Source organism: Prunus dulcis, chromosome 6 (assembly GCF_902201215.1).
Source record: "Prunus dulcis chromosome 6, ALMONDv2, whole genome shotgun sequence".
Taxonomy (NCBI): Eukaryota; Viridiplantae; Streptophyta; class Magnoliopsida; order Rosales; family Rosaceae; genus Prunus; species Prunus dulcis.
This window is the reverse complement of record NC_047655.1, coordinates 2,613,979-2,625,666: the sequence shown is the minus strand read 5'-3', so window position 1 is coordinate 2,625,666 and position 11,688 is coordinate 2,613,979. Positions and strand designations below refer to the sequence as shown.

The following is an 11,688-nucleotide window of genomic DNA, read 5'->3' as shown; positions in this document are numbered from 1 at the left end:
AGAAAAGAAAAAGACTTCTCTCTAATGTCATATAGGAAGGATCCGGATCATCTGCTTTGATTAAAATCCTTGTATCGTATGTCATGTATAGAACAATAAAAGAGGACGAGCCCACACGACCAATTGGTAATTAACAAAAGAGCTGTTATCGACACCCGTAAAAAGTCATTATACACCACTCAAATTCCTTTGTAAAGATATAATATGATGACTTTTTCCGGCGCCAATAACAATTCTCTTCATAAATATTTAATAGGATTTAAAAGAAAGAAAGAAATCAATCCCCTTGGGATTTTAACAGCTCTTTTCATTCAACTCATGATTTGTATTTCGTTCATGTCTTCCAACCATACTGCTTCCGTTATGAACTTCAGTTATGAGGTTACGTAATGCAACTTACATCATATGAATTGTACTTTCCATGTACAATGAACAAATTGGTAGTTTACATAGAAGAATATGTGGTATCAAAAAAATAAAACCCCCTTGCGAAATTTGAACCCTCAAATGAAGGGCCAGGAAATCTATATATATATATATATATATATATATATATGTATACTTCATCATGAACCTCATTTGGAGGTCAAATTCCAAAATGCATAGGAAAAACTAGTCCGACTGATTAACTTTCTTTTCCTCAGCTTTGCTTGGAGCTTTGATCTTCTCCTTTACAGTGGCAGTCCCGCGTTATGGTTTGACAACGGCACTGTGGCAGAAATTAAAGGCCATTGGTAACCTCATCGAGATTCTCTTTTCTATGTTGATGGACTGATTTCCCGTGATTTAATCTCCTCTCTGCACAAATTCATATGAGACAGATTATGGCATTGAAATTTATTAACATAAGTTACCATGAAAGGAAAATGATAGACTATTATATACAGTCAACTCCACAATCGTATATAGCAGCAAGATTTGTAACTAAAGAGGGGAAGGGGGATTCAGATTACATCCAGTAAGGTCCATATTTTATTGTTTGGCCAATAAAGTAGAAAATGACTGTGAGCAACCAGATGAATATGGATACGAAGCAACTTTGATTCAATCAATCACCTCTTTACTTTCTAGGGAAAAAAGACAGTTTAACAAGACCGGTCTAGGAAGTGGCTAAGACTGTTTATTTTGATAGATTACTGTTTCTGAAACATCTTTAGAATAAATGAAGAGGAAGGTTACTAGTATTGGTGTATCAGGCATCAAATATAGGAGGTGAAACAAGGTATTATATTATATTGAAATAATAATGAAGAATGTTTTGAAAACCTGAGACAGTTCAAGATTGAAGAATAATGAAGAATAGCTACTATTCTTCGCTTTATTTCTTTCGATGGTTCTCTGACGCGCTTAACCACAGGCAACTGCCTGATATCTTTCGCCTCCATTAGTTCCTTGGCCATTGCTAAATCTGTGTCCGGATAACAGGTAAATATACCACGTGCTCGCCCACAATAGCTAATTCCTCGAGTACAAACAGAGGAAACAAGGCATGTATTTGCCTGCAAAGATTTCAATTTCGCATATAATTAGGACATTATGAAACTGTTATAGGAGAAATCACAGCAAACAAATTACGCATAAAGAAACTTATTGTAACATGTACATCAGACAAATTATAATAATAATAAAATAATACATGCTTGAGGGGGTCCAACCCTATCTATGCGTGTGTGTGTGTGTGTGTGAGAGAGAGAGAGGAGAATATAATTATTGTTGATTGAGAAGTAATTAATGGGAACTATAATTTGGGATTAACTATGCATTAACTAAGAACAGAACTTATGGAAAATAAAACATACATCCAAAAATCCACAATCGCTCTTGGATGTATCGCTAGACTTCTTTGATTGAAACCGTCTAACATCACCAAATGTTAATATTCCCTCAAGAAGATCTTCATCATCAACCACCAACACACAATTCTGGTGATTGTCACGCATGCATTTTATTGCCTCTTTCATAGTTACACTCACAGGAACTTTCACATAGTTCTTTGACATGGCCTGTGAAACCTAACATAAGAAGGGATGAACAATTGAGCAAGTCAGGTACAGCGACAGTCAAAAAGTGAAAAGAGATGCTGCAGTTGCAAAAGAAAATGTCAAATTTATCAACAACAATTAAAAATGAGTGTTTGTGTGTGTGTGTGTGAGCGAGTGAGGAGAGCTCTTGATAAACAGCTCAAAACAAAAGGAAGAAATGTGAAACCTTTAGATCTTCCAGAAGCAATTCTTCACTAACTGTTTTGGAGTCAGAAGTGTTTCCTATTACAGAGAGTTCCAAATCATGTCCACTATCAAGTTGTCTCCGCATAACTTCATCTCTCTCTTCAGCGGCCGAAACAACAGAATATACTCTTGCTGAATTCCGTGTATCAGATGGTTCAGTCTCCATTGGCTGGTTTACCACAGAGGGAACCCAAATTGCCAATCCAACAGCTCCCTACTTGCACAAAACAAAATAAACAGTAAGCACTAGCAACCTGTGCACTTAATGACAATGTCCAACCCCATCCCCAAAGAAGAAAGAGTTAAGAAATTATCTCAGCAGAAGAATACCATGAGAGGAAGCAATATCCGGTAATCTTTTGTCAGCTCAAACAGAAGTAGCACTGATGTCAATGGCACCGAACAAACTGAAGCTAGTGTAGCAGCCATTCCAACCTGCCCAAGTTTAAAACTATTTCAGTCATATTTAATGGGCTAAACATATTTTTAAACTTGACCAAGATAGCCGGTAACAAAGAACTGTACCAGCGCATAAGCCTGTGGCTGGGCAACAGCAGCATTTCCTGGAATGGCTGAATTTATCAGTTCTGCAGCTGAACCCCCAAACACAGCACCAACAGCAGCACCAATCATCAAGCTTGGTGCATATAGGCCACCTACAAGCCCAGAACCCTTGCATAAAGCTGTTGCCACAACTTTGGCTGCTGCCAATTGAGTTAACAGCCAGATTCCAGGAGCCGAAGCAATCCTCCCAGTATGCAGGATTTCTTCAACATTTGTGAAACCCCAGTACAGAATTCCAGGATACTTAAGAGCGATTATACCAGCTCCTAAACCACCTAATGCAGGGCAGGCAACAGCAGGAAGGCCAAGTTTTTCCTTGATAAAGTCAAAGAACTTTGTGAACCAAGCAACCAAGCGAGTGAAGGCGACACTTACAGCACCACATAGCATGCCCAATATCAGGTACAGAGGTAGTTCTGCAAGGCAACACCAAAAAGTATTTAAAAAATCTCAAAACAGATGCATCAAAATCATTTATCCACAAAATTTCAAAATCCCTTGCAAGACAGCAATTCACCAGCATAGGAAACTTACATACCAAAGTTGCATTTTGAACAATTCTATGTAATGGAAAAAAGGAACCGCTGAAGTGAAATGGAGGTACAAATAATATGCAAAGTGACTTTCCCCCCATCAACTCCCCAGTAACAGAGCAAACTCCAACAGTGATGTGGATATACACTCAAACGGACCACTTAGGTATAGTTATTTGAGAAAAATATACACATGCATGTCATGCACGCACAAACAAAATCAGATACTGCACATACATATATATCTAAATAAACTGAAAAAAAAAAAAAGTATAGTGCACATATGCATATAAAATAAATGAATATTCAACAATAAATTTACTGAAGAAAATGAGAAAAAACAAAAACTTTTTGAAAAAAGAAAGAAAGAAAGAAAGGGAGGGAAATATTAAGTACCAGCTGCAGATTTCAAATCGTATGCAGGCACAGTAAAGGCTGATTGAGTCCCAAGTAAAACATTAGATACGGTGGATGATATAACAGAAGCCAATATAATCATTGCAGTTGTAAATGGAGGTGAATTTTCTGCTCGAAGAGGCCTTAACACGGTTTCAATAGCAAAGAAGCAACCAGCAACTGCTGCATTAAACCCTGGAGAGAAAAAATCCTAAAAGATTATAAAATGGAGAAACAGAACTGTATAAAGTTGTCTTAAATAAACATCTTTTTACTAGAATGAACAGTACTACGAAACTAGAGCCATGATAAGAGGATCAGGCAAAAGTACATAAAGACTATCTCACTATTCTAATGCCAAACTGATTATTTGTTCATGTTCTTGATTAAGGCACACAAATGACAATAACAATGATAAGAATGAAGAGAAGAGGAGTGCATCTCATATTGAAGGAAAAGTTCCTTTGACATGTTACTCTAACCTGGAAACAAAACTTGAGATAGACAACTTGTATTTTGTGATCTCAAAGACAACTGGATGTTGCAAATTAGATAAGTGAATGAACAAAAGACCAAATAATTACATTCATTAATGAAGTAACAATCTCCCACAGTTCAGTCATAAAGAAATTTATTCTATTTCTTTTAAGAGTAAAATTTAAGTTCATTTTTAAGGCAATACTACATTAAGCTGCTTTTGATAAATGATTGTATCGAATTAGTAGACATAGGAAACAATAAATGAAGCTAACTCATAAAATAAATGCAAACAACTTGTAGACAAGATATTCTGGGTTGTACCTGAAGAAATTCCAGCCGCTGCACCTGCTGCAACAAGGGCAATCTTCCTTTCTCTGTTGTTTTCCATCATTAATGAGAATCCGTTGGCACAAGATTTTCCAATATCTACACTAGGGCCTTCAGGACCCAAAGAACAACCAGTACCTAAAGTGACAGCCGCCTGGACAGCCTTTATTGTGGGAAAAACTCCAGCAAGTAAATCAAAACCCTGTCTTTGAGAGGAACTGGACTGCGTTATCTGGTCCAATATTTCAAGTAAACCGTGCATCATGCCAACAATAACTCCACCCGTGACCGGTATTAAAAGAATTCGATGCCAAGTATCACCCAGTCTCTGCAGACGGAGCCATGCAGCACCATCATTTGGAGTACCAGCCCAGGCCCATTCATGTATAACATGTACCTAGATGAGCACTAAGGTGTCAATGAATGTCAATAGAACAAACTAAACAAGACATTATGTTATAGACTTTACAAGCTAAACAATCAAACCAAGAAGCACGATTTTTAATCTGTTATTGGCACCATTTCCAAATGTAGACCATCTTGGATCACACCAAGTGTCATACAGACACTGCCACAGAAACAAGCAATAAGAAGCACCAGAAATAAAATACACCAGAAATGACACGCATACTGTTACAAACTCTAGAACCCAAACATACATACCAAGAAGCACAACCAATTCTATCTCTTATTTCCAATCATAATAACCAATCCCATCAAAACAATTGACACCATTTCCAAATGCAAACCATCTTTGATCAATCATATTGCAATCTAACAGAAAAATAGCGGTTGCAATGGTAGGCAGCATTGGAAGAAGCATAACAAGTGTCAAACACAGAGAAAGTGATGTAAAACTAAGCACCAAGTTCACATATTTTTCAGCACTATACAAAAATTTTAAGTTTTCCCATGATGGGCAACAACTGGATCTCCAAAACATGAATGGGATTATGCATTGGAGGCTTTTGGAAGATGAAAGCTTACCCCTTTGTTAAAAGCCGCGACAAAGAGACCGGTGGCGAGGCCGAGAAGGCAACCAATGAGAAGCAAAGCCCACTCGGGAGGGGCACTATCGGCAAGCTCATCATTCCCATCCATGCCGGCCAAGGGCTCATGATGCTGCTGATGATTATGATGTTGATGGTGGGGATCTACAGGGGAACGCGGCTCTCTAATCTCTCTGTGATTGTGGTTTTCTCGACCGCGCTTGAAACTGAGCCGGCGACCGGAGAGCCCTCCTGCGCCGTCCAAATGCTTGATCAGCAGATCTTTGAAGCCTCCGATGCCTCCTCTTCTACTGGTCGGACTGATACTGTTCTTTCTGCTGCTCATTCCATCTTGAGCTTCCAAGTCACTGCCGTTCTCTGCAGAAGCGCCACCATTTTCGTCTTTGTTAATGTCGTTTGAGGATCTCAGGAGAAGAGCCTCGTCCTCTCCTGACATCTTAGCGCGCAAACCCAAAACCCCAATTCTCTCTCTCTCTATTTAACCATATAAAATCAACAGTTGTTTCTTCATCATCATCATCTTCTTCTTCTTCTGTTCTTTATTCACTGTAAGATCATACGCATTCTGTGTTCTGTATGCTTCAATACCTTCCAATGTCGTTTTTACCTTCTCCTGTGATCAATTTCTTTTGGCTTAAATGCAGTTTTACCCCCGAACTATAACATAATTGTCAATTTGCATACTTGATTATTTTTTCGGTAAATTAAGTGTATGAATTTGTTAACAATAGTCGAGTCGGTCCCTATGGTCAGATTTGGACTGATTTCATCCATTTCTCTGTTACTCTCTTCCCACGTGATGTGCACGCGATCCTTAGCAAAATCGCCACTTCACCCTTCACTTCGACTAAATCCTCTCCCCCACCCTAGAAGAAGGTTCTATGTTTGTGGCACACAAGAGGTGAGTTTTATGATGCTTTTGCTTATTTAAAATTTTTTTTATATCCGATTCCATGAGTGATGTAGAGAGGTCGACGGTGTGATTTTAGAAGTGGGCGGACCCAGAAATGTGCGATTGTTCGAATCAGATCATTCCCGGGCTGTTAAGGCGTATTAGAACCATGGAAGAGGAATTTCAGTTGCAGAGAGCTAAAGTAATGAAGATTAGGTTTTGGTTTGGCAGCTACTTTGTGATGATAATTTTGGACCTTTTTGTGTTATTGAAACCAAATTCATGGATGGGAAACATCTGAAATTGGAATTAATGTGATGAAAGGGTTTGATGGCATGTATTTTGTGGTTTTGGGTTTTGGGTAATATTTGTTAGTAGTGTTGTTGGGTTTTTGTATCTGTTTTTTGACGCCATTCTCTGTATATATATATATATATATATATATATATATATAGCTCTGAATGAAGTGGTGCAATTCGTAACAATTTGATGTACTCATAGCAATTGGGCATGAACATATCTGACCATTTGGATATCACACTTTTAATGCAAAACTTCACCATATTGGTGCAATTGAAAAGACAAAGTATAAACAGGATTTAAAGAAACCAAACCTTTATTTGAAAAGAAGTATTGAGTTTGCATTTAACACTTTGAAGTACAAAAGTGCATATCATATCATTGGTGCTAAACCATAGCACAATTACAAAAGACTTGCTAAATACCACAAGTGCAGAGCATTACAAAGAACTGGTTAAAAACCACAAGTGTATAGCATTACAAAAGACTTACCAAAACAAACAAGTTCAAAATTACAAAAGTCTTACCAAAACAAACAAGAGCATTGCAAAGAATTGGTTAAAAACCACAAGTGCACAGCATTACAAAAGACTTACCAAAACAAACTAGTTCACAATTACAGAAGTCTTGCCAAAACAAACAAGTTCACAATTACAAGGCAGTTGCATTATCAAACAATTTCACCATTATAACGTCATTGTCATGGCCTTACTTTGCATGTGATTTGAACTTTGGGGATTGACAGATAACCACTGGCTAATTTGAAACGCGCAAAGTTGATCTTAAGATTGGATGATGTTGATCTTACAAATGCAAATGTGTTCCTTGTCACGAACACATTGCACTCGTGATAGGAACATTGGCACCACATTACTTCAGCATTTTGCACTCGTGATAGGAACATTGGCACCACATTACTTCAGCATTTTTTATATAGAAATAATTGGAGTGTCGATTGTTGGTGCTTCTGTTAATGGCTATACATGTCCAAGCCCTAATTATACATGTGAAAGCTCAAAGTGGGAGTGACGATTGTGGAAATTTTATACTAAGAGCATCTCCAACCGAAATGCCAATTCCAACATGGCAAGTTTTAACCCAAAAAAAAGACATTTTAAGCCTTCCAACCGTGATGCCAAATCCTAGTTGGATTGACGTCCTTCACTTTTGCTGTCAAAATTGACGCCAACATGTTGAGACGTCTTGTTGTTTTTTATTATTATTTTAATGCTGAGCCCACTTCCTTCTCTTCTCTTCCATTCCATGTACAATTCTTAACCCTATTTAATATTTTACTCTTAAATACCGAGCCCACCTGCCTTTAAAAATAATAAAATAAAATGTATATTTGACATCTTGGTTGGATAAAAAGTTTTACAATATGTCAAATTGCCACATAAGCCATTTGATGTTTGTTGTTTGACATCTCACTCAGAGATGCTCTAATGATATTATTCGCTTTCAATACACAAGAAGAGCGAGCGATGATTTTACATGTTTCCTCTATTTCAACACACGAAAAAATTTCTTCCTAAAGCCCCAATGCCACATAAATCTTTCCTCACTCCACTTATCTTCATGTATAAGAAACAAAAATTATAACAAGTACGATAGAATTCAACTAAAACGACCTTTCTTTTCTTAATTATTTGCTTTTCTTGTTCACTGTCTATGGTCAATCGACCAACAATTGCTACTTTAGCTTTTGTATTTTTTTCTAAAAATAAAAATAATTGGAACAATATTCAATTGTTTTTTAATTTATTTATCAAAGAACCACATTCAATTCTGTGTTTAAAATGAATATCGAGATTTGAGATATGGGGTTTAAAATGACATGTTATAATTTATTTAGTGACATATGTTAATTATTTGAAAGGGTGGAAGCTATAAATCTGGAAAGTCGTATTTATTGTAATTAGGTTACTTGCTCCTTACACATGTAAGTTGTTATATATACCTCCCTTAAGAGCAGAATAAAATTATCTCTGAAAATCCTAAATACCAAAATCTTTCGTTTCAACGCAATGGCAATGGAGCTGAAGAAATCTTCTGTAATTCGCCTCAATGTGGGAGGAAACAAATTTTGCACAAGTGTTGATACTCTAACTCAGCGTGAGCCTAACTCAATGCTTGCTGCAATCTTTAGTGGACGCCATAATATTGCGTGTGAAGAAGACTGTGAAAAGGGGTATGTTTTTATTGACAGGGATGGCACACATTTTCGGCACATCTTTAACTGGTTAAGGGATGCTACTGTTCCTTTGTTAGAAGAGCGTTGTAAATATTCAGAGCTTTTGAGAGAGGCAGAATATTTTCAACTAGTTGGTCGCAGATTTTACGCGCAGGGATATCATCAACTTTATACTATCTAATGCTACAATGAAGTTTAGAGGTTTCAATCTCTCTGGCCTTGATCTTTCGAAACTAGACTTGACGAAGATAGATTTCAGTTATGCATGTCTGAGAAATGTGTGTTTCTCAGGTTGTGATCTTACACGCGTAAAATTTAATTATGTGGATGCCGAGGGTGCCATCTTTAACAATGCTACTACTTGACAAGTACTGAATTTGTAGGAGCAAATCTCCGTGACGCTTCGTTTGTTGATGCCAAGCTTCGCTTTACAAAGATAAAAAGTGCATGCTTGGTAAATTGTAGCTTTTTGAGAGCAATCTTGTATAATGCACACCTTTATGACGCTGATCTTACAAATGCAAATTTTGAGGCGGCTAGTCTGGAATGTGCAGCCTTGAAAAATCTCAAGGCCACGAATACTGCAAATTTTACGGATGCATATCTTATAAGTTCTGGCGTACAAGATGTGAATTTGCAACATTTGGTGGGTGCAAAGCTTGGCGTTGTTACTGCCTGCGGTAATGGGTTTATATGTAAGAAACCAGACGAAATTCGTTGAGACATCAATTTTTGCTGGCATTAATTCGTTGATAATATTTGTGCACATGTGATACTGGCCAGACATATTGCCCTACTTTTTGCAATATTTCTAACTTCGTTGAGCTTCTCTCATGTTTTTTTTTCATGTAATATATCTAATTTTCGTAATCTCTCTTTCCCCTCAATGAAATTTAGTTTGACAAATTTTGTTGTCGCATATAAAATATATCTACATGTAACTTCAAGTGAGAATGTTCGAGAACAATATAGGTAGAATTTTCTGATCGTATTCTTCTCCACAGAGGAATCCTATTTACACCATAAACTTTGTATTAACTTTGCTGTTGCTGTTGAATAATATATATATATTCAACAATGCATGTGACAAATGAATTAATCATGCGACAACTGTTGTGCGGAAGCGTCAACCAACTGCGAGTGAAAAATAGGCAGGAGAAAAATTGAACAAAATAATCAACAAGAACAACACCAAGATTTATACTGGTTCGGCAATTGCCTACATCCAGCTTGGAGACGATGGAGTATTCCACTATAATCAATGGAGATATACAATAGTGTTTACCACTCAATTTCCAAAAGACCCAAATACACCCAACCTCACACACTCACAAAGGAAGAGAAAACAATGATACAAAGCAAAGAACAACTAGAGAGAATTTGTTTCTCTCTTTGGCAAAATGCCTTTCTTGCTATTTTTCTCTTCTACTCAACACTTGGTTAGATCCTTGGTTGGATTCTTCAAATGAAACCATTTGCTTCCAATTTATAGCCAACGATGCAAGAGTGTGAATGCAAACTCACACTATTCATATGTTGGCTACCAACCATGGATGGCTACCAAACAATCCACCCATTTTGACCAAGATAGCAAGCCAACATTGATTCACATGGGCAACTCCAAAATTCTTCTACATTTGAGCCAATTTTCAACAATCTCCACCTTGGCTCAAAACCTTGAAGCAACACTCTCAATGGTCGTCTCCCAATCCCCCATGGGGCAATCAACAAACTTTACAAATGCCAATTAAGTCTAAGCAGTGCTTAAACTTGAGCAACGAAACTGGCTTTGTCAACATATCCGCCGGATTGTCAGGCTTTGTACACACCATAGCATACATCAAACTACCAACAGCACTTGCATATGGAATTTGAGCCATGTAATGACTCTCTTCACCAGTTTTAGGAGACATAGAAGCACTAAGTTTGAAATGAGGGGCAAGAGGTGTACTAACCGTTTTTGAATTTTCATTCATCCCGAAACGCTGTAGTACCTTCTTCAAATACTGCTTTTGACACAGACTAATCTTGCCCTTCGCTCTATCTCTTTCAATTTCCATACCCAATATCTTCCGAGCTTCTCCTAAGTCCTTCATCTCAAATTCATTACTCAGTTGAGTCTTCAACCTTTCAATCTCCACTTTGCTTTTACATGCTATAAGCATATCATCAACATATAAAAGCAGATAGATGAAGGTTCCATCTTGTAGCTTGTGAAAGTATACACAATGGTCATAATGACTTCTTGTGTACTTCTGCCCGATCATAAACCGATCAAATCGCTTATACCATTGTCTTGGAGACTGCTTCAAGCCGTACAATGATTTTTGCAATTTGCAAACCCAATTTTCTTTTCCAGCAACCTTAAAACCTTCTGGCTGAGACATATAAATTTCTTCCTCCAAATCACCATGTAAGAATGCAGTCTTGACATCAAGTTGAGCCAACTCAAGGTCAAACCGTGCAACCAAAGCCAACAAAATACGAATAGAGGAATGTTTTACTACAGGAGAAAATACCTCATTGTAGTCAATGCCTTCCTTCTGAGCATATCCTTTAGCTACTAATCCGGCTTTGAATCTCACATTGTCCTTTCCCAAAGATTCCATCTTCTTGGCATAAACCCATTTGCAACCAATTGCTTTCTTCCCCTTTGGTAACTGAACCAGCTCCCAAGTCTCATTTTTATGAAGAGACTTCATCTCCTCATCCATAGATTTCTTCCACTCCACGCTCTCTGAACTTTTGACAGCTTCTTTGTAGG

The 11,688-nt window shown here is 37.5% G+C and overlaps 1 protein-coding gene and 1 pseudogene across 2 annotated transcripts; one reads left to right on the top strand and one right to left on the bottom strand.

The window, feature by feature from the left end:
- Positions 1–273: 273 nt before the first annotated feature.
- Positions 274–6,201, bottom strand: LOC117632048 (chloride channel protein CLC-f). 2 transcript variants are annotated; one of them, XM_034365420.1, is made up of 9 exons: positions 5,516–6,108; positions 4,523–4,925; positions 3,722–3,916; positions 2,754–3,208; positions 2,559–2,663; positions 2,209–2,442; positions 1,800–2,012; positions 1,267–1,499; positions 274–798 (listed from the first exon to the last, which is right to left on the bottom strand). In XM_034365420.1, exons 1-9 carry the CDS (start codon positions 5,972–5,974, stop codon positions 759–761), a joined length of 2,337 nt encoding a protein of 778 aa, XP_034221311.1. In that variant the 5' UTR covers positions 5,975–6,108; the 3' UTR covers positions 274–758. The 2 variants fall into 2 exon arrangements, with proteins under 2 accessions (XP_034221311.1, XP_034221312.1); XM_034365421.1 differs by having other exon boundaries at positions 535–794; positions 5,516–6,201.
- A 2,556-nt stretch (positions 6,202–8,757) lies between these two features.
- LOC117629590 lies at positions 8,758–9,645 on the top strand (annotated as a pseudogene).
- The last annotated feature ends 2,043 nt before the right edge of the window (positions 9,646–11,688 follow it).

Bases quoted from the DNA above. Each gene is read 5' to 3' on its own strand.
- LOC117632048 (XM_034365421.1), bottom strand. From the start codon at position 5,974: ATGTCAGGAGAGGACGAGGCTCTTCTCCTGAGATCCTCAAACGACATT. The intron at 2,664-2,753 runs GTACAGTTCTTT...AAACTTGGGCAG, and splicing joins AGCCACAGGCTTATGCGCTG to GTTGGAATGGCTGCTACACT. The intron at 795-1,266 runs GTTTTCAAAACA...TTGTGCAGAGAG, and splicing joins TCAATCTTGAACTGTCTCAG to GAGATTAAATCACGGGAAAT.